The following is a 22,080-nucleotide window of genomic DNA, read 5'->3' as shown; positions in this document are numbered from 1 at the left end:
AAGGATGTGTGGAAACAACCGGGCCGGGCTGGGGCCGACTGGGGCTACCCGGCCTGGGCCGACCCGGTACAGATGGGAATGGCCCAATGAGTCGATGTCCTCCACTGCTCTCGGGATGTGATAAAAGCTCTGCCGGAGGTGGGAGTTGAAGACCGTCTTGACAGGTTCTTCTGCCAAGCGTTCACAGCAGACCCTCACAATGTGGTTAGGTCTGCCAGGTCTACGCGGCATCTTCCCCTGCCATCTGATCCAACTCACCATTAAGTGGTGATCAAATGACAGCTCCACTCCTCTCTTCACTCGGGTGTCCAAAACATTCGGCCGCAGGTCAAATGATACGACTACAAAGTCTATCATCGACCTGCCACCTAGGTTGCCCTGGTACCAAGTGCACTGATGGGCATCCTTATGTTCGAACATGGTTTTCGTTATGGCTAAACTGTGGCTTTCACAGAAGACCAATAACGAAACACCACTCGAGTTCAGATCAGGCAGGCCGTTCCTCCCAATCACACCCCTCCAGGTCAAGCTGTCATTGCTCACGTGAGCTTTGAAGTCCCCCAACAGGACAATGGAGTCCCCTGCTGGAGCACTATCTAGCACTCCTCCCAGGGACTCCAAAAAGGGTGGGTAATCTGAACTGATATTTGGTGCATAAGCACAAACAACAGTCAGAACCCGTTCCCCGACCCGAAGGCGCAGGGAAGCTACCCTCTCGTTCCCCAGGGTAAACCCCAACGCAAAGGCAGAGAGTCTTGGGGCTAACAAAAAGTCAACCCCAGCCCTCCGCCTCTCACCCGGAGCAACTCCAGCAAAGGAGAGTGTCCAACCCCTCTCAAGGACTTGGGTTCCAGAGCCAATGCAATGTGTCGAGGTGAGTCCGACTATATCTAGCTGGTACCGCTCAACTTCTGCCACAAGCTCCTGCTCCTTCCCCACCAGTGAGGTGACGTTCCATGTCCCAATAACCAGTTTCCTTGCCTGGGGACCAGACCGCCAAGGCTCCCGCCTCGGTCTGCCACCTGATCCACACTGCACCGGACCCTTCATGTTCCTCCTGCGGGTGGTGGGTCCACAGTTGGATGAGCCCATATATCCGGTTTGGGCTGGGTCCAGCCAGGCCCCATGGGCAAAAGCCCGGCCACCAAGCGCTCGCTCATGGGCCCCAACCCCAGGCGTGGCTCTAGGGTGGGACCCCGGTAACCCTCCGGGCCGGGTACTCCGACTATTTGTTTTTACATCCATGAAAAATCTTCGGAACCATTCTTTGTCTCACCCTTCACCTAAGACCCATTTGTCATGGGAGTCTCTACCAGGGGCACAAAGTGCCCCAGACAACATAGCTCCTAGGATCAATAGGTCACTCAAACTCCTCCACCACGATAAGGTGACGGTTCAAGGGGGAGCCTTGTTTTGTGCTACCTGTAATTTGTTTAAGTTAGCTTCCATAGTAGCCACCCAAATTACTGCACAAATGTCCAAGTGACACATAACAATTGATTCAACCAATAATCTTCTACTTAAATATGGAATACATTCCTAAATATTACCTTGTTTTCCCCCATTTTAATTAAAATCTGTTTCACTTGACTATTCCAGCTGAGCGTTTCATCAATTATTAGACCAAAACGGATGTGCGGCTTTCGCAAAGACCAAATTTGCTGAGTCCAATCAGAGCATTTGCACCAGCTTTGGTGCGGATCTGGAGCTCTGAAAAGTTTCTGCATGGAGTCTAATTTTTTGGATGGTGCATGCATATTATCATGAAGTAATTACAAGGCAGACAGGAAGTGAGATGTGCGCTAGTGTGCTAACCCTAACCCTACTTCAAAATAAAAGGTGTTACAATTATTCTCAGGCTTTTCTTTATTATTGACAGGAATATCATAGTTCATGGTATTTCCACAGGTATGTTTAGTATTATGTAAAATTTCTAACATGAGCATGATATTTGTTGCTCTTCCATCCATCCATCCATTTTTAGCCGCTTATCCGGAGTCGAGTCACAGGGGCAACAGCCTAACCCAGGATACCCAGACTTCCCTCTCCCCAACTACTTCAGCCAGCTCTTCTGGGGAAATCCCAAGGCCTTTCCAGGCCAGCCGAGAGACATAGTCCCTCCAGCGTGCAGGGGCGCCTCCAGAAAATTTTGATAGGGGTGGCCAGAATGGGTCAAGGAAATTTTTTGGGGTGGCACACTAAATATGTCCTTGTGGTAACTCTGGGAGAGTTTAGCCTGTGGCGATGTATTGCATTGTTCCTTTATTCGTTTTTATTCAAAAAACAGTACGTATCTGTAATGATTACACCTTGTCCTACCATGCCTGTCATGTTTGTTTTTTTCCTTTCTGCCAGTCCTCCTGTTAATCAGCTTCACCCAGTTCACCTGAGCCCTGCCTGAGTGTCTCCTTGCTTCACTTGTAGCACCTCCTTTTAAGCAAAGCTCAGGCTCTGTCTCCATGCCAGATTATGGACAGCCTTGTGCCAGTAAAGACTCCAGCGATATTTTCAACCAAGCCTTTTGACTTTTGACCACGTTTTCTGTCCACAGATTCTGCCTCCCTTACCCCTCATGGACACTCTCGCCCATCTGTCATCTGGACCCCGACCTTGGCTCTAACTTTGACTATTGATCCCTGCTCAACCCCTAATAAGTATTGCTGATTTATGCCTGTTTGTGTATGACCTTGCCTGTATCTCACTCTGACAATGGATTTTTGGATACTTGAACAGCAATTTTCTAGGGGTAGCTATGGCCACCCCTTGGGGGGCGCCCTTGCCAGCGTGTCCTGGGTCTTCCTTTGTGTCTCCTCACAGTTGGACATGCCTGGAAAACCTCACCAGGGAGGCGTCCAGCAGGCATCCTGACCAGATGCCCGAGCCATCTCAACTGGCTCCTCTCGATGTGGAGGAACAGCGGGTCTACTCCGAGCTGCTCCCAGATGACAGAGTTCCTCACCCTATCTCTAAAGGAGAGCCCAGCCACTCTTCAGAGAAAACTCATTTTGGTCGCTTGTATTTGCGATCTTGTTGTTTCAGTCACTCCCCAAAGCTCATGACCATAGGTGAGGGTAGGAACGTAGTTCGACGGGTAAATCGAGAGCTTTGCCTTCTGGCTCAACTCTCTCTTCACCATGACAGACCGGTACAACGCCCGCATCACTGCAGATGCAGCACCAATCCGCTTATCGATCTCACGCTCCAGCTTTCCCTCACTCGTGAACAAGACCCAGAGATTTTTAACTCCTCCACTTAAGGCAGGACCTCATCCCTGACCCAAAGAAGACATTCAACCCTCTTCCGACTTGGTGCTCTTGCAGGAACAACATTTCAGAGAGGTTCAGCACAAAATCCACATTTGGTGTAGGCAGTTGGTTCATTTGCTCTACACTCGATGTAAAGGGATCAGGTGGTCCAGCACGTAATAGCAGGCTCTAAGAAGCTGGCAAAGCCACACATAACACCATAAGTGTTTCTATGGACCAGAGGTTCCACAGGTAAAGTGGGAGGGTCCACCAAGAGAAGTGGGCTAAGATGCTGTGGGACTTCCAAGTTCTGATGGACAAAAAGGTGAGGGTGGTTGATAAACTACAGAACAAGGCAGCAGTGATGGAGGTAGCAATTTGAAATGAGAGTAACATCAAGAAGAGACACAAGAAGCTGGAGTGATGCCAGAAGCTGAAAGAGGAAAAAAAATGAAATTGATGAAAATCAAAACCTAAGTGGTCCCATCCTGTGGTCCCAACTGGACATTTAGCTTAACTCTAGTGAAAATCAACCATGCCTACTAGTGATCAACTGCAGAATAAAAATACAAAACCAAGATAAAATAAATGCAACAACTTTCTCATTTTAATTCTACTTTGAGAAAAGAACTAAATGGCAAAAAGCATTTTAAAAGGCCTGCTAGTGAGGAGATAATTTCACTACCAAGTCTTTAAAAAGTCAAATCTACCTCAGTCGGAGTACGGTTGTGTGTAAATAGGAGCGATGTTCCGTAAACTCTACCAGACTACGTGGAATTCGATAAGAGAGGAGAAAACCTGTTTCACATGATGTTGAAATGATGTTTGGATAAATAATGCATCCTGCATGCTTCATGTGTAATCTGACATTGACGGCGACAGTCAAATTCCCATCATTCTCTGCTCACCGTAGAGGGAAATGAATTCATCTTAGTTATTTTGTCACCACCGCCAGCTTCCTCTTCAGTCAGGTTTCATCATCAGCGTGATTTGTAAAGAGGATAAGGGCGTCTCATGACGGACCCTTTCATGGTTTGATATACGAGTCAGTTGAGAAGCTACTTTACATGCTGTCATTGTGCTTCTTATTAGTCAGGAGGAAAAGGACGTGGTAAGTGGGTCACAAGGACAGCAGTGGTGGGCCATTTCCAAAAGGAAAACAAGGTTTTTGATGTGTGTCTCACTGTACTCGAGACTGACAAATTAATGATACCCCGAGGGCACTCGCTTCGTTCTCCTAGACGAATAGGACAGGAACAGGAACTAAAAAATTCCTGATTAAAGCGTTAATGCAGCTGATGTGCAAAATTCAAATTTCCATAGAAGTTCATTTTGCTATAACATTACAGAAAAGGCCTGTTGTAATGTGTAAACTATAAAAAGTCTAATGAAGAAGAAGAAGAGAATATCATTTCTATAGCGCCTCTCAAGATAAAAATCACGAGGCGCTTCACAAAAACAATAAATGTAAAAATATAAAAAATAATTTAGAAAATGGTTAAAAATATATTTAAAATGAGCAAAAAATAGTCAATTGCGATTAAAAAAATGTAAAGAGAGCGAGTGAATAGGAAAGTGGGAAATCAGTGGATCCTGAGGAAGGTGGAATAGGTGGGGAGAGCAGAATAAAAAGAGAGTGGTGAAGAAGGTCATACAAAAGCCACTTTGAACAAATGAGTTTTCAGCTGCTTTTTAAAGGAGTCCACTGAGTCCTCTGATCTCAGTGTTACCCCGAGTTTCCACGGGAGCCGTCAGCAGCACGTTACTGCAGCAGCACGTCTTGCTCGCGTAAGCTGCTGCTTGGCCCTTCCCACGAGACGCGAAGCAGCAGGGGAGCAGCTGTCACCGACCGAGCACGAAGTCACACGAGTGAATTCGTCAGTAAACACGACAACAAGCAGGAGAAAACTACAACATGGTTTGTGTTTTATGTTCTGTCCGTTTCATAATCGCCAATACGCAGTAGCGGTTTTAGGCACGGGCAGACAGGGCAGTTGCCCGGGGCGGCATTTTTTCATGACACAAAAGGGGCGCACAAGCGCTGAGTAAAACCAAAAAAAAAAGGAAATCTGCGCCGCACCGAGGTTTTCTATTATCTGTCATATGACAGTGTCTGGATTGGAAACAGCAAGTTGGCGCCCCCTGCAGCTGCAGGCGCTCCTGCTGACTGAGAACGTTCACGTGCACCGTGTGTCTATGAAGAACAGGAAGGGGAGGGGTGCGGCGGGGGAATTCACCTCTGCGTCTTTCCCAAATGAAATGAGCGTGAAGGGGCTGAATCAACTGTATTAACATGGCTAAAGTCAATCACATCACATCTTAACGTTCTTCCATATTTCATTCATAATATCATAAACACAGGCCTATCATTCTTTCAGGTTTCTCTGAATTGTGTGAAATGGCCGAATAAAAAAAGGAAAAACAAAACGATTTTGTGGTCCCCCCCCCCCCATCAAGGTCAAATAGTTTAGTCCTGACTAAAGGAAACTTATTGAGTTAAGAGCCAAACAGAAGAGATGAACATAAAAAGGCTAAAACCACCAGGTGCCCCATTCAGGGGGAAAAAGGAAAAAAGAGGAGAAAGATAAAGGTATGCTCTCATGATGCATGTTTTCAATTTTTTGAACCAGTTAACTGGGATTTTATTGGTTAAATGTGGTCAACTAATTGCTAACAGAGCTAATAGGGCTGAAATATTGAAACGCATATTCAAATGGTTTGAAAAAAGTCCTTGAATCGTTTTTTACTGATTCAAGATTTGTTAAATGCTCACTGCAGCCTGTGGCCTGCCTGAACAACAACAAACACATGTTGATCATGTTCACATAATAATAAATAAAACAACTGTACAAGCAGAAGAAAACTCCCCAGTCACCACTAACTATCCTGTTTATTTATTGCAGATGGCTGCACTGATTATTTTTACATGATTTGTTCTGTAAAAGTTGGCATTTTTGGTAGTCTACAGTTTGTTATGTCAGTTTAAATTACAATTTCAGAGGCAATTCTAAAATATTATGGATCATGAGATCTATTGGAGATCTACCCCAACTTTTGGACTGCTCTGCCAGTCACTGTGGCTCAAGCTGAGAGGAGCTTTTCAAAACTTGATCAAGTCATACCTGAGGTCAGCTATGTTTCAGGGGCAGCTCACTAACCTGGCTCTGATTAGTATCAATCACTCAGTAGGGGAGCAGATTTCATATGATGACATTATTGATGACGTTGCATCAAGGTTAGGTTTTAATTTTAGTTTGTGTTTTCTATTCTAAGTTGTCTTTAGTTTGTTATGTGTGAAATATTTTTGCTATTTAGAATATTTATTATCTATTATGTTCATATATTCTTAATATTTAGTTATTGTTTGCTTTTGTATATTTGATTCTATATATTTTGATACAGTATATAATGTATAGTGCTTTACATTCTGACAACTTCATAGTAATTAATGTAAATATGTGCAACTTAGAAAAATGAATTTTCAATAGTCGTTCTAATAAAACATGCCTGTTTGTAGAAAACATGCGTGTGTTCGTGCAGGTGGTGTGGTGTGGTGGGGTGGTGGTGGTGGTGGGGGGGGGGGCGCTCAAAGGGGGCCTCGCCCGGGGAGTAATTCGATGTAGAACCGCCACTGCCAATACGGACCTGAAAAACAAAGGAGACCGCTAGCTAGGTGATAACTTCTCACGGGGCCGCACAGTTGGTAACCTTTTTTAAAGTAAAGCAACCGGAAGGCAGTACGTTCTTTATTCTGAAAATCCCGGAAGCTTCTCTCAATTTCCGCGTCCGATTTCCTGTCTTTCCTTCACCAAAAATGTCGAACTTGACCCGTTTCAGAGGCGTCGCGCGTAGAAAATAGAACCGGCGCGTAAAGGCCGCGACATGCTGCTCCTGAGACGCAGCCGACTCGCGCTGCTGACGGCTCCAGTGGAAAAGGCTCTGTTGACCACAGCGGTTCCTATCAGCAGCTATGACGTGCTGCTGCAGTAACGTGCTGCTGACGGCTCCTGTGGAAAGCCGGGGTTACGGTTACCAGTCTGGCCAGTGAAAAGCAGGAGCCAGGATCATCCAGCCCTAGTGGCTGCTGAGGAGCACAGCTGAGCTGCATCTGGTTGATTGCCAACACCTGTATAAAAAGGCTGTGCCTTCAGTAGTCTGGGAGGCAGCAGTGCAGGGGTTCTGCTGTCCTCCCGGTTTTGTTTGTTGGCAACCCCTTTCGTTTAGATTCGTGTGGATGAGTTTTAAACTTTGGTTTAGTTTTTAACTCTTAAGTGAGAAGTTTTGGATGATCCAGTGGGATCTTTTTGCTGTTTGGTTTTAAGGTTAACTTTGTTTGTGGCAATTTTACTGACCTCGGTTTTAAACACCTTTCGTTGTGGTAAAGCTTTTAAAATAAGGTTTTACCAGGTGTTTATAGTCAGTGGATTGTTTTGGAACTTTAATCAACATCAGGATTTTAAAACATCTTCTGTTCGGTTAAGCTTTTAATACAAGTTTTAACCAGGTGTTTTATAGTTGATCATTTGCTGTGTAATGTTAACCTTTTTCAGAGTTTTAGGGAGTTCTGTTTGTTTAGCATTATTTTTACAGTGCACCGTCGTCATCTGTTTGCACGTTTTTAAAATCTTTTTGTTACAATAAAACCCTTTTAATATCCACTGTCCAGTCTTATGTTACCCCCATCCTTCACTTTTTAACAACACCTGTCGGGGACGTAACACTCAGGCTCAGGGGGAGAGAGTTCCAGAGTCTGGGGGCCACAGCAGCAAATGATCTGTCACCTTTGGTCTTTAGCCTGGTGCTGCACAACCAGTAGGCTTTGATCACTGGACCTCATGGACCTGCTGGGGGTGTAGGGACTAAGAAGATCACCACTGTAAGATGGTGCTTGTCCATGTAAGGCCCTGTAGACCAGAACCAGGATCTTAGAATTCAATTCTATTCAATTCAAAGATACTTTATTAATCCCAGAGGGAAATTAAAGTTTCAGTACACACAATTCAGAGATCAGACATACATGGGCAAGACACATGACAAGAATTGGTAACTGTGCTCATTCGCAACCCTGAGTCGCGCTACCTTAATAGAGATAAGAGGGTTACATGAGGATTGGTTCAGGTGGAGGGGGAAAAAGGCACTTCAGAGTTACCCTCCACCGGGAGGGCAGCTTTGCTGTGCAAAAAAAAAAAACACCTCAGACACATATGCAACAGACTTCAGACATCACACAACATAAGTGTTCACTAGGTGGGGTGGTGGGTTTGGGACTATCCACACTTCGGCTCCTGCAGGCACTAAAAGCAGCACATGCCACCTCAGTCTGAACAGGGGGAGGAGCATTGAGGGTTGGAGGGTTGCAGTGACCCTGGAACGATTCTGCAGCCTTCCCGCAGTCCCGCCCAGGCTGGGATAGGAGACAGAGTTGAGTTGCCATAGTGACGGCACATTCCACATTTCTTCTGAGGGGGGAGTTTTCGTTGGAGCCTTGCAGGCTCAAGGATGCCAGATTCTGATTAGAACTTGTTTTGGGGCCAGACAGAGATAATTTCCTGTCTTAAAGTTCCTTGGTCCTCAACCTCTCAAAATCCCAATAATGGACATTAATCTATCCCAATCCGTGCTGATTCGTCCCCTCTATCCTTTGTGCCAATAAATGAATCTCGGCCAAATTTCCAAGCTTAAGATTCATCTCGACAATTATGGGAGTCTGTGAATTCACAGCACGGTGCAAACCATCTCTGAGCTCCTGGAGCAGGCCAATATTCCTCGACAGCTCGCAGCTGAACCCTGAAGTTGACTGGCACCTAATGAAGCTGGAGGAGAAGCGGGGTGATGTGGGTGTGTTTAGAGGACTTAAAGGACTCTAAAGAGATCAAGGATCAAAAGAAATGTTTGTCTCACCATACCAGTCTCATTAGGATCCACAAGATCACCACATCGGTGAGACAAATGCACAAACAGGCTTAGGTTTAACCCAACGTCCATATTTAGACACTTCCACTCACATCATAAATGATGTCGATGTGCCTTTTCACAAACTCGTAGAATTACAGGATTTCACCCAAACAATCATCAGAGATCAAGCTAGTCATGATTTGCACCATGGTGCCATTTAACCAATCAGTGGGAGGCTATAACGCGCCATCTTGCCACAGGAGTCCCCCAGGACTCTGTACTAGGACCTCTTCTCTTTGCCATATACACCACCTCACTGGGTGAGATCATTCGATCACATGGCTTCTCCTACCACTGCTATGTAGACGACACCCAGCTCTATCTGTCATTTCCACCGGGCGACCACACTGTCTCTGCACGAATATCAAACTGTATCTCTGACATATTAAAATGGATGAAATCCCACCATCTCCACCTCAAGCTCTCTAAAACTGAATAACTTGTCATCCCAGCAAAACCATCCATACAGCACAATATCTCAATCCAAAATGACTTCCTATCTCTGGCTCCTTCAAAGGCAGTTCAAAATCTGGGTGTTGTGATTGATGAACACCTGACCTTCAAAGATCATGTTGCCTCTGTTGCTCGTTCATGCCGCTTTGCGCTGTATAACATATGAAAGATCAGACCATACCTAACACAACATGCCACCCAGCTTCTGGTGCAATCTACTGTCATCTCCCGCCTCAATTACTGGAATGCCCTTCTAACTGGTCTTCCAGCCGGTACGATGAGACCTCTTCAAATGGTCCAGAACGGAGCAGCACGTGTGGTCTTCAATCAGCCAAAAAGAGCACACGTCTCCCCTCTGTTCATTGAGCTCCACTGGCTACCGCTAGCAGCACGCATCAAATTCAAATTGCTAACACTAGCATACAAAGTCTGAGATGCTATGGCTCCCATCTACCTGAATCCTCTTGCAAAGGCTTACATCTCGGCCCGGCCGCTCCGGTCATCACAGGATCGTCGGCTAGCAGTGCCTACACCACGCTCAGGACAATCCAGACTCTTCTCATGCATCATTCCACAAATGCGGAATGACCTTCCAAGAACTACCAGAACAGGGGCTTACTTTTCAATTTTCAAGAAATTCCCGAAGACCCTGCTTTTCAGAGAGCATCTTCTAAACTAGCACCCTCCCTGCACCCGTCCCCCTCTCTACCGTCCACTCCTTGTTCCCTCCTCTCCATGATTGATGTCAAGTTGTTGTTATTGTTGTTGTTAGCCTCAAGGGCAACATGCCGATTATCACTTGTAAGTCGCTTTGGACATAAGCGTCAGCTAAATACATAAACATAAACATATTGGTGTGTCTGCAGATCCAGAAAACTACTCAGTCTCCTCTCATGTTTATGGTCATATCTCTAAAACTAACAATGGTAGGTTTATGAAACTCTCATATCATCAGACTGTCTAGTTGTGCTAAATAAGGATGCATGTGTAATAAATGGTAAACTTAATAAAGATGGTGAAATCATTGCATGAAATCAAATCTGCCCTATTTGAGCATACACACTGAACAAATAAAAGAAATTATGAATTATTTGGGTAAAATCTGTTGTTTATTAAGACATAATCTTAATATTGATAGTAACAGTAAAAATAACAATTCTGATATTTAATATATTTTGCAGTTTTAAACTAAGATTTCTGTGGGAAATGGAGGACAGTTATTGCGCCAACCAATCTCGCCATCAGTGATGATGATGAACAGGAGGAAGATGACATTGAGGCAGATCCTCAAATTAATTTTTTTAAATAATCTATATTTGATCAGAAATAGTATTATGGCAATCATGGCAAATTGGCTAATGTTCAATAAATTTTCTGTAATATTCCGCAATAATCTGTTTTCATAAAAAATATACTATATTTTTTTATATATTCTGTAAATTGATTGGTAATATAATATTCTAAAATGAGCTAGATTATCCTGAAGTGTCTTATAATAATATATACTGTTTAAAAATAATGTTTATTTAAATTGTTTTGTATTTATTTGGGAATTTCTTTACCAGGACAGGGCCAACGTCCATATTTGACCACTTCATTTTCTCAGATTTTCTGCATGACAATTTTTTTTTTTGAAAAATACAATTTGGTTATGGACTACAATAATACCCTGGGGTTGAAAATATTTAAAAAAAAATGAAATACTTAAATGAGTGTCCGATAAAGGGTTAAGATCAGTAGCCTCAAATCCAGTTTTACTGTGCAAATAAATAACATTTGAATCAAGAAGATTCTTGATGTGTAACCAATGAAAGGCTCTTAACGTCACACACCGACTTCTGTGTCTCTTCGGTGTTTTACAGTAAAGATATGATAAGTTATAAAAATCCTTCACTTCCATTTTGAAGACAAAACTCAAACTCTTTTTAAAATTATGGCAAATTGGAGCTTTAGAATGCAAACGCAGCACTGAAATATCCCCTGGGACCAAATACATTTCTTCTTCTCCGTTAGCCATCCACCTAGTTTGCCATTTGTTGACAAGTGATGATGACAATGGGCGTGTTGGAGATGAGCCAGTTCTGCGCAGATTAGATCACCAGTGACCGATGCGCAGTGCATGACGGTTAGATTTGTGTCCGACTTGACGCCGACTTGCTCTGACGTCATGCATACGTAGGCAACAATAACCTCATGAGATCAAGGCGGCTGCTGATTTTGGAGCCAGGCGCTGCAGTTGCTCTCCACCGGCTGCAAAACCTGGGGCATGACGGGAAACGCCTGGCTCTCACCTCACCTAAGATCTGATTGGTTCACATTTTGATCCAAACATCCGGTGGTAGAATGCAAAATGTTAGTAGGTCACATGTATTCTAAAAAACATGTTAAGTTAATGATGACAACTATATAGGCCATAAAAAGAAATGTTGATTTGTGTTCTTTTGTCATGTTTTCTATGAGCGCACTAAACCTACAGCTGATAACCTTTACTTATTATTATAGTCAGGTCTCCATATACAATATATGATATCCACAAGCACGTGAGGATGTGTTTTGGTTGCTAACAAGCACCAGAATTAAAATGAAAAATTAAACAAGTATGAACTCTAACGCGATATCTTCATCCATCGTCACCCGCGAGCTACACATGTAGGGAAATCTGTCCGACTTAAACGCCGACTTTCAGCCACCCCCCCCTGCTGCGTCCATCTGCTCCCGTCTGTTTTCCAGGCGAGGCGCTGCTCAACTCGAACAAGCCTAATGTTGGTGGACGGCTGGTGATGAGTTTTACCCATAATGCACTTGGAGATGATTTTGGAGATCCTCTTGGAAATTTGCAGGTCATAAAGCTACATGTGAGAGTAAAAGTGAAGCCTATCATGCAGTGTTACAACCCCTACAGGTGTTGTTAAAATGTGAAGGAGGGGGTAACATAAGAAACATGACAGTGGATTAAAAATGGGTTTAGTTGCAAAAAAAGTTTTTAAAACAAGCAAGTAAACAGATGGGGAGCCTTATTAAAATAATGCAAAATGGAAAATTCTCTATAAGGTTAACAGTTAAAAGACAACTTATCAACTATATAAAACACCTGGTTAAAACTTTGTTAAAAGTTTCATCGAACTGAAGGTGTTTTAAAAACACAACAGAGTTGATACAAGTCTTAAAACCAAAACAGTCAACCAAGTTGACATCAAACAAAGAACCCTGTGGATCACTCAGAGTAAAACTTTAGAAATTAAAACTCATCAAAACCGAAGGGGTTTAAAACAATCTGGGGCCTGGAGGACAGCACGACCCCTGCACTGCTGCCTCTCAGACTTCTTCTTCTTCACTGAAGACGACAGGCTGTACGCCCAAAGGGCGCATTGCTGCCACAGCAACCTTAAACCGACAGCCACTCCCTTCACAGCCTCTCGTACACCCCAGCTCGAAGAAAACGAAGCAGAGCCCCAATCATGACCCGGTCAGACACTGCCAACAGGGTCCGTAAGCAGGGGCGGCGTTAGGCCCAGCTACTTGGGCTCAAGACCCGAATGTTTTATGAAAAGCCCCGGATCTAAATCATGGAAGTAACATGCAGTACCAAAGTCCAACAGAGAGGGAGCAGCTGGCAGTAGTTTGTATACAGCCTGCCTGAGCCTCCACCACTGAAGAAGAAGCCCTTCAGCAGCCGGCTTCTTCTACACTCTGCCTGAAGCGCATGTGTGAAAATGGACATAAGGACGTTTTTTAGACAAAAAGTACAACGACAGAACCCCAGCTTTGATGAGACTGGTGTTGACTCAGGTTTGTGAGTCTTATTTGAAAATATTTGTTGTGCTGCTGGTTTGCCTAAAGTTAGCTTACTATCAGGTAAAGTTGTTGGAGAAAGAAAGGGAATATTTACTTTCATCTCACACTAAACACTAACATGAACAATAATCTGCCCTGAATATGCTTAATATGTAGCTTCAGATTAAAAATTATGTGGTACAAGACAAATATATATGATGTTGACTAGTGCGTGTCACGTGTGTGTGTGTGTGTGTGTGCGCGCGCGCGTGTGTTAAGCCCCTGATCTTCTTCAGTCCTAAATCCGCCCCTGTTCGTAAGCCCAACACAACCGTCCCCGCAGCCCCTAGACAGCCGAAAGAGGACCTCCTCTCCTCATCAAACAACCAGCACCGCAACAGAACATGATCCACTGTCTCCCATTCCCCACAAGCAGAGCAACCGTCTGGATGCCTTCCCACCAAAAACAAGCCTGCCTTCAGGCAACTGTGGCCCAGCCTCAATCTTGTTAAAACCACCGAGTCCCTCCGACTACACTCAAGAGTCAACCCACCAACCCCTACCCAGCTCTGCAGCCTATAATAAGAGCGCCCTGTATGCTCAGCATCCCAGGAGGCCTGCCACATCTCCATGGAGACTCGGCCAATCACACAGTAAATGTCCGACAATCCAGCCTCCACCTCCAGGTCCACCTCAGCCCTGCCAAACGCATCCTTGGCTTTGCCTCCCAGACTGCTGAAGGCACAGCCTTTTAATCCCAGGTGTGGGTCATCAGAGAGAATCAGCTCAGCTGTGCTCCTCAGCAACCTGGAAGAGAGGAGGAGGAGGGGCGGTGTCAGGCTGACCACCGGGGCTGGGTGATCCTAGCTCCTGCATCCAAAGTAGCGGTAGGCTGGTATCAAAGCACCAAAGAGGACTCAAATGCAGAGCTCACAAAGTTTAATAAGCTGAAGGGATTCCTGGCAGTACAGCACAACTGAACAAGTCCAAAACTAACTGACTACACTCACACAAAGTGTTACTGAGAGCAGGTTCACTTTACTCAACTGAAGAAGACAAACTGGCAAAGGAATCTGTTTGCAAAGAAGCATAAATGGAGAAGCCAGGACACAGGTGCAAGACATAAGGCTGATTAGTGAGGAGCCTCAGGTCGTGAAGCTGCCTGTAATGAGACAGGAAGTGAATACACAAAATAAAACAGGAAGTACCAGAAGTACAATAAAACCAGAAACATGACTGCAAAGCATTCAACCTACAGAACCACCCATGACAGGCTGTTGCCCATAACATGCAGCACAACATTTTCTTTAATATTTTATACAACAGTTTATACCTACAACATCACTAAAGTCAGCTGGCCTTGTAAAGTTTTTAGCAAGACCAACTGAATCCTGACTGGTGCAACCTACATTAGCCCGAAATTAATCGGCATTAGAAGAACTTTTAAGAATTCGTCTCTGAACACAAATTATGGAAGTGTTTGTTTTTTCCAGCATACTAGGTTAGTGTCAGAGGTGCCGTTCCCTCTCATCTGCCTCATTGCAGCTGAGCCCCCACCCCCAACCCCCACCCCCCAAAGCTGGAGCTGGCAACCCACCCTGATATAAGCTGAGAAGCTCAACTATCTTTAAAAAAAGCCTTAAAAATGACTTGGCAATATTTCTACAGATTCATCTACAAACCTGATTGTTTCTAAGTATTGACCAAAGTCCACACCTCTGCAGATTCTCAGCAGTATTGAGAACTTGGCCCAGAGTTGTCAAAGTTTCAAAAACAAACAAAACCTCATCCTGTAATAATGTACACACAAACTGTGTCTGTTGCTTCCAAAATGGGAATATCAGATTTCTCCGCGGACCATAGATACATTTTGGACCAATGCTAACTATCCAAGCTCTGTCAGCAAAAATCCCTCCTGTTGCCATTAGCAACCACCAGAACAGGACCTCTCATACCTCCTGGGGAGATAGTCTGCTTGTTAGAGAGACAAAAATTGAAGGAGGAGATTTTGGTGAGCATTTCAAAACCGAAGCAGAAACAACAATTGCAAACTGATGGTGCAGCAGTAGTGAATCATTCAAAGTCCGTTCACTGGGAAGAGAAAACTGGATAAGATAAATGATCCCTTTTGTTGTTTAGCCTGGAGGGCTTTATTTGGTATTATAATCCACCCTAATGTGCTGTAGGCGATGAGGTGTGGCGGAACAACAGCTTCTGAAACAAAGCAGCCACAGAAGCATTTACAAGCAGGTCACAGCAGAGGGACTTTTAATGCCAGTGGAGGTTAAACATCGACAACCAAAAGCACACGCGGCAGAATTAGGTCATCTGTGTCACACCCCTAAACATTCTGACTTCTATGAAAAGCAATTACGGTCCCAGAGGGATAGAGACTTTCCTCGGCCAACTGGCAGGAACACATTTCCCACATCAGCTAAACGTGGCTTAGCAATTCAATGGGGAGAAATCAGCAACAGGAAAAATAAAATTGTCTAATTTTTTTTTTATATTATGTGGGTTTTGGGATTCAATACCAATTTGTTGACGACTTATCCCCAGTGATGCTTTGATACATAATCATTTATGTTAAAAACCAATACTGAACCATGAAAATGAGCTTGTGTGAAGATAATAGTTTAGATATTCCATGGTGGGATAATGAGAAGATGTTAACAACTGTCTTAACTGTTCCCAGAAGCTGAGGTTTAATTCTGCGTGGATTAACAAGCTATTGGCTAGTTCAAGTTGAGTGAATTCCTGGCATCAAAAATATACAGCTGTACATTTTCCTAATACACTTTTATTGAGAGTACAAATTAGGAACCCTGCTCCAAATGGCCTGAGCTGCAACACGTGTTCCAACTAGCTCCCGTCCTACCAACAAGCTCAGGACAAGAGGTCAACTTTAATGTGCCGGCCCCCATGAGACTTGAGCTGGGTGCTGCAGGACTCAAGGATCCCAGTCCTAATGGAGGGCTCTAAAAATAGCATCCACTCAAACTTGGTGGTGGTAGAGTGATGGTTTGGGACTGCTGTGCAGCATCAAGACTTTGCTGTAACCACAAATTCTACCAGATCCAGCTGAATGGGAAAATCTGACTTTTAGTCCATTTGTGCTGAAACCCCCCCCCCCCAATGAGGCTGGATTTGAACAGATAGAGATGAAAAGACACACACATTCTTCGTAGCAGTTGTTACCTGCAAGGGTGGAATGCCCAGTTAGTTCTTTCATCATTTGAAAACAGAATGTTGTATTTGCTCGTGTTATTTGGGTGTGACGTAACAAAGCAAAAATAATCTGTAATGGTGAAAGTACTTACAAAATGTGGTTGCTCCATAAGAGAGCTACATAAACCAGCTTCAAATGATCCTCACTACGTCTGTGATATCCAGGAACAGCTGTTGTGGAGCATGAAAGGCTCTGGCTTAGATCATTCCTAATTAGAAAAATAATGTGCAGCAGAATCTAAACTTCAGCCTTAATCTTGACTAATTCTGTGGCAAGTTTGAGTTACTGAGTTACTGTTCCTCCTCTGCAGGTGACAAAAACCACACGGCAGACTTTATTAATACAAACCGAGCTCCAATTCCCTCCTCAGAGAGCCGGAGAAACATATATAAACATTCCAGGAGGGAAAAGTCTATCTGAAGTGTGTTTGAATCACAGCTTGAAGACCACCGACAGGAAGAGGAGTGTGTTCCTCTGTAATCACTTGGTTTTGTTCTCTCTCTTCTCTGTGGGGTGATGTGTTGCTCTGCACACACACACACACACACACACACACACACACCTAGAGGTCCGCCTTACCTGCAGGATCTGGCAGCGGTCCGAGGTGCAGTCGATGTTCTCACACGGCTGGTACATGCCCAGAGTCACACAGTTGAGCAGGATCACCATGATGCTGATCCTCTCGAACCACGTACTGACAGGACGGGAGTTAAGGAGGAATTCAGGTCATGAAATACAACACAGGGTTAACGAGTGCAGAAATGTCTGGTTACATTAATTTTTCTCATCTCTCTGAAATATGATGCTGAGTTTTCTCACTTTGGTAGATTTGCTGCACTGGGATTACACAACATATGAGCCAAAAGCACTTTAGATTGTCCCCTTGAAGTATAACATACATTTATTCTGCTGATGTTTTGAGATGTAGCATGTGGAAATGTAGCTTTTCAGATGATCAATCACCCATCCACTGTTTTCTACTTATTCAGAGTTGGGTCATGGGGGCAGCAGCCTGAGCAAAGAGGCCCAGATTTTCCTCTCCCTAGCCACCTAGTCCAGCTCTTCTGGGGGAATCCCAAGGTGTTTCTTGGCCAGCTGAGAGACATTGTCCCTCCAGTGTGTCCTGGGTCTCTGTTTAGGTCTCATCCCAGTTGGACGTGCACGAAAAACCTCACCAGGGAGGCTTCCAGGCGGCATCCTAACTAGATGCCCTCGCTACCTCAACTGGCTCCTCTCAACATGGAGGAGCAGCAAATTTACTGAGCCCCTTCTGGATGGCCAAGCTTCTTGCCCTATCTCTAAGGGAGAGCACAGACATCCTGTGGAGAAAATTAATTTCAGCCGCTTGTATCCACAATCTCGTTCTATCTGTCACTACCCAAAGCTTGTGACCATATTGGGGTGGTCTTCCGGCTCAGCTCTCTCTCCACCATAACAGCCCGCTACAACGCCCACACCAATACAGACGCAGCACCAATCCGCCTGTCAATCTTGCGCTCCAGCTTTCCCTCACTCATGAACAAGACCCCAAGATACACACCTCCACTTGGGACAGGACCTCATTCCTGACCTGGAGAAGGCATTCTACTCATATCTGACTTTTTTCAAGAGACCCAATCCTCAGGCCAGCAATATGAATCCCCTCAACACCTTGGCTGCATCAACACTGCTAATCCTTCTGAGCGTTGAACATTGGACATCTAGCACAACAAATGGTTTGAGAATTTACTCAGTAATTGAAACAAGGATAAAACAAACTGTGACATATCTGGGGTTGGCTTTTTGTTAGCCCCGAGACTCTCTGCCTGTGTGTTGAGGTTTACCCCGGGGGACAAGAGGGTAGCTTCCTTGCGCCTTCGGGTCGGGGAACGGGTCCTGACTGTTGTTTGTGCTTATGGGCTAAATATCAGTTCAGAGTACCCACCCTTTTTGGAGTCCCTGGGACGAGTGCTAGATAGTGCTCCATCAGGGGACTCCATTGTCCTGCTGGGGGACTTCAATGCTCACGTGGGCAATGACAGCTTGACCTGGAGGGGTGTGATTGGGAGGAACGGCCCACCTAATCTGAACTCGAGCGGTGTTTTGTTATTGGACTTCTGTGCAAGCCGCAGTTTGGCCATAACGAACACCATGTTCGAACATAAGGATGCCCACCGGTACACTTGGTACCAGGGCAGCCTAGGTCACAGGTCGATGATAGATTTTGTAGTCGTATCATCTGACCTGCGGCCGTATGTTTTGGACACCCGAGTGAAGAGAGGGGCGGAGCTGTCAACTGATCACCACCTGGTGGTGAGTTGGATCAGATGGCAAGGGAACATGCCGCGTAGACCTGGCAGACCCAAACGCATAGTGAGGGTCTGCTGGGAACGCCTGGCAGAAGAACCTGTCAAGACGGTCTTCAACTCCCACCTCCGGCAGAGCTTTGACCACGTCCCGAGAGCAGTGGGGGACATTGAGTCCGAGTGGGCCTTGTTCCACTCTGCGATTGTCGAGGCGGCTGTTGCTAGCTGTGGTCGTAAGGTGGCCGGTGCCAGTCGTGGTGGCAACCCCCGTACCCGCTGGTGGACACCAGAGGTTCGGGGAGCCGTCAGGCTGAAGAAGGAGGCCTACAGGGCGTGGCTGGTCTGTGGGTCTCCGGAGGCAGCAGACAGGTACCGGATAGCCAAGCGGGGTGCAGCAGTGGCAGTTGCCGAGGCAAAATCTCGGGCATGGGAGGAGTTTGGTGAGGCCATGGAGAAAGACTATCGATCGGCTCCAAAGAGGTTCTGGCAAACTGTCCGGCGCCTCAGGAGAGGAAGGAAGCAACTCGCTCACACTGTTTATGTTCATGTGACATCGACAGATGCAATACGACTAGAAGAAGGAAAAACACACTTTGTTGGTTCTGTCTGATAAACTGAGATTCTGAAGCAGCGATTAATTCTTCGCCAATTCAGATGGATCAAAAGTGCTTCATACTAAGCCCACCAGCAGGTACCTTCAATTATTAAAAATGAAGAATAGAAAATCCTCCTTGAACCGTCACCTTATCGTGGTGGAGGAGTTTTAGTGCCCTAATGATCCTAGGAGCTATGTTGTCTGGGGCACTTTGTGCCCCTGGTAGGGTCTCCCATGACAAATTGGTCTTAGGTGAAGGGTGAGACAAAGAATGGTTCACAGGATCTTTCATGGAAGTAAATTCAAAGAGTCGGAGTACCCGGCCCAGAGGGTTACCGGTGTACTACCCTGGAGCCAGTCCTGGGGTTGGCGCCCAAGAGCGAGAGCCTGGTGGCCGGGCTGTCGCCCATGGGGCCCGGCCGGGCCCAGCCCGAACTGGATACATGGGCTCATCCAACTGTGGACCCACCACCCACAGGAGGAACATAAAGGGTCTGGTGCAATGTGGATCGGGTGGCAGACCAAGGCGGGAGCCTTGGCGGACTGATCCCCGGACAACGAAACTGGTTTTTGGGACATGGAACGTCACCTCACTGGCCGGTAAGGAGCAGGAGCTTGTGGCAGAGGTTGAGCGGTACTGGCTAGATATAGTCGGACTCACCTCGACACATTGCATTGGCTCTGGAACCCAAGTCCTTGAGAGGGGTTGGACACTCTCCTTTGCTGGAGTTGCTCCAGGTGAGAGGCGGAGGGCTGGGGTTGGCTTTTTGTTAGCCCCAAGACTCTCTGCCTGTGTGTTGGGGTTTACCCCGGGGGGTGAGAGGGTAGCTTCCCTGCGCCTTCGGGTCGGGGAACGGGTCCTGACTGTTGTTTGTGCTTATGGGCCAAATATCAGTTCAGAGTAGCCACCCTTTTTGGAGTCCCTGGGACGAGTGCTAGATAGTGCTCCATCAAGGGACTCCATTGTCCTGCTGGGGGACTTCAATGCTCACGTGGGCAATGACAGCTTGACCTGGAGGGGTGTGATTGGGAGGAACGGCCCGCCTGATCTGAACTCAAGTGGTGTTTCGTTATTGGACTTCTATGCAAGCCGCTGTTTGGCCATAACGAACACCATGTTCGAACATAAGGATGCCCATCGGTACACTTGGTACCAGGGAAGCCTAGGTCACAGGTCGATGATAGACTTTGTAGTCATATCATCTGACCTGTAGCCGTATATTTTGGACACCCGAGTGAAGAGAGGAGCGGAGCTGTCAACTGATCACCACCTGGTGGTGAGTTGGATCAGATGGCAGGGGAAGATACCGCGTAGACCTGGCAGACCCAAATGCATAGTGAGGGTCTGCTGGGAGCACTTGGCAGAAGAACCTGTTAAGACGGTCTTCAACTCACACCTCCGGCAGTGCTTTGACCTCGTCCCGAGAGCAGCGGGGGACATTGACTCCGAGTGGGCCTTGTTCCACTCTGCGATAGTTGAGGCTGCTGTTGCTAGCTGTGGTTGCAAGGTGGCCGGTGCCAGTTGTGGTGGCAACCCCAGTACCCGATGGTGGACACCAGAGTTTCGGGGAGCCGTCAGGCTGAAGAAGGAGGCCTACAGGGCGTGGCTGGTCTGTGGGTCTCCGGAGGCAGCAGACAGGTACCGGATAGCCAAGTGGGGTGCAGCAATGGCAGTTGCCGAGGTAAAATTTCGGACATGGGAGGAGTTTGGTGAGGCCATGGAGAAAGACAATCGATCGGCTCCAAAGACGTTCTGGCAAACTGTCCGGCGCCTCAGGAGAGGAAGGCAGCAACTCGCTCACACTGTTTACAATGGGGATGGGGAGCTGCTGACGTCAACTGGGGCTATAGTTGGACATTGGAAGGAATACTTTGAGGAGCTCCTCAATCCCACCTATGTGCATTCCGAGGAGGAACCAGAGCCGGGAGACCTGGGGATGGACTGTCCAATCTCGGGGGCAGAAGTTGCTGAGGTAGTCAAACAACTACACAGCGGCGGAGCCCCAGGGGCAGATGAGGTTCGTCCTGGGTATCTCAAGGCTATGGATGTTGTAGGGCTGTCATGGCTGACACGTCTCTGCAACATTGTGTGGTCATCTGGGGCAGTTCCTGTGGAGTGGCAGACCGGCTTGGTGGTCCCCATCTTTAAGAAGGGTGACCTGAGGGTGTGTTCCAACTATAGGGGGATCACGCTCCTCAGCCTCCCTGGAAAGGTCTACTCCAAGGTACTGGAGAGGAGGGTCCGATCGATAGTTGAATCTCAGATTGAGGAGGAGCAATGTGGTTTTCGTCCTGGCCGTGGAACTGTGGACCAGCTCTATACCCTTGCAAGGGTGATGGAGGGGGCATGGGAGTTTGCCCAACCAATCCATGTGTTTTGTGGATTTGGAGAAGGCTAATGACCGTGTCCCCAGGGGCACCCTGTGGGGGACGCTCCAGGAGTATGGGGTGGGTGGCTTTCTGTTAAGGGCCATTCAATCCCTTTACCAGAGGAGCATGAGTTTGGTCCGCATAGCCGGCAGTAAGTCTGACCTGTTCCCAGTG

At 46.3% G+C, this 22,080-nt stretch overlaps 1 protein-coding gene across 3 annotated transcripts in view; it reads right to left on the bottom strand.

Annotated features, from left to right (window-relative positions):
• Positions 1-22,080, bottom strand: part of cacna1ia (calcium voltage-gated channel subunit alpha1 Ia) — a 378,911-nt gene that overhangs the window by 165,943 nt on the left and 190,888 nt on the right. For all 3 annotated transcript variants that reach the window (XM_054750503.2, XM_054750504.2, XM_054750505.2), the window contains exon 3: positions 17,236-17,348. In XM_054750503.2, the coding sequence (XP_054606478.2) occupies positions 17,236-17,348 (113 nt within the window). The remainder of the gene's footprint in view (positions 1-17,235; positions 17,349-22,080) is intronic.

The sequence above is a fragment of the Nothobranchius furzeri genome, chromosome 12 (genome assembly GCF_043380555.1).
Source record: "Nothobranchius furzeri strain GRZ-AD chromosome 12, NfurGRZ-RIMD1, whole genome shotgun sequence".
Lineage (NCBI taxonomy): Eukaryota > Metazoa > Chordata > Actinopteri > Cyprinodontiformes > Nothobranchiidae > Nothobranchius > Nothobranchius furzeri.
The sequence above is the reverse complement of the archived record's forward strand: the minus strand, read 5'-3'. Positions and strand labels throughout refer to the sequence as shown.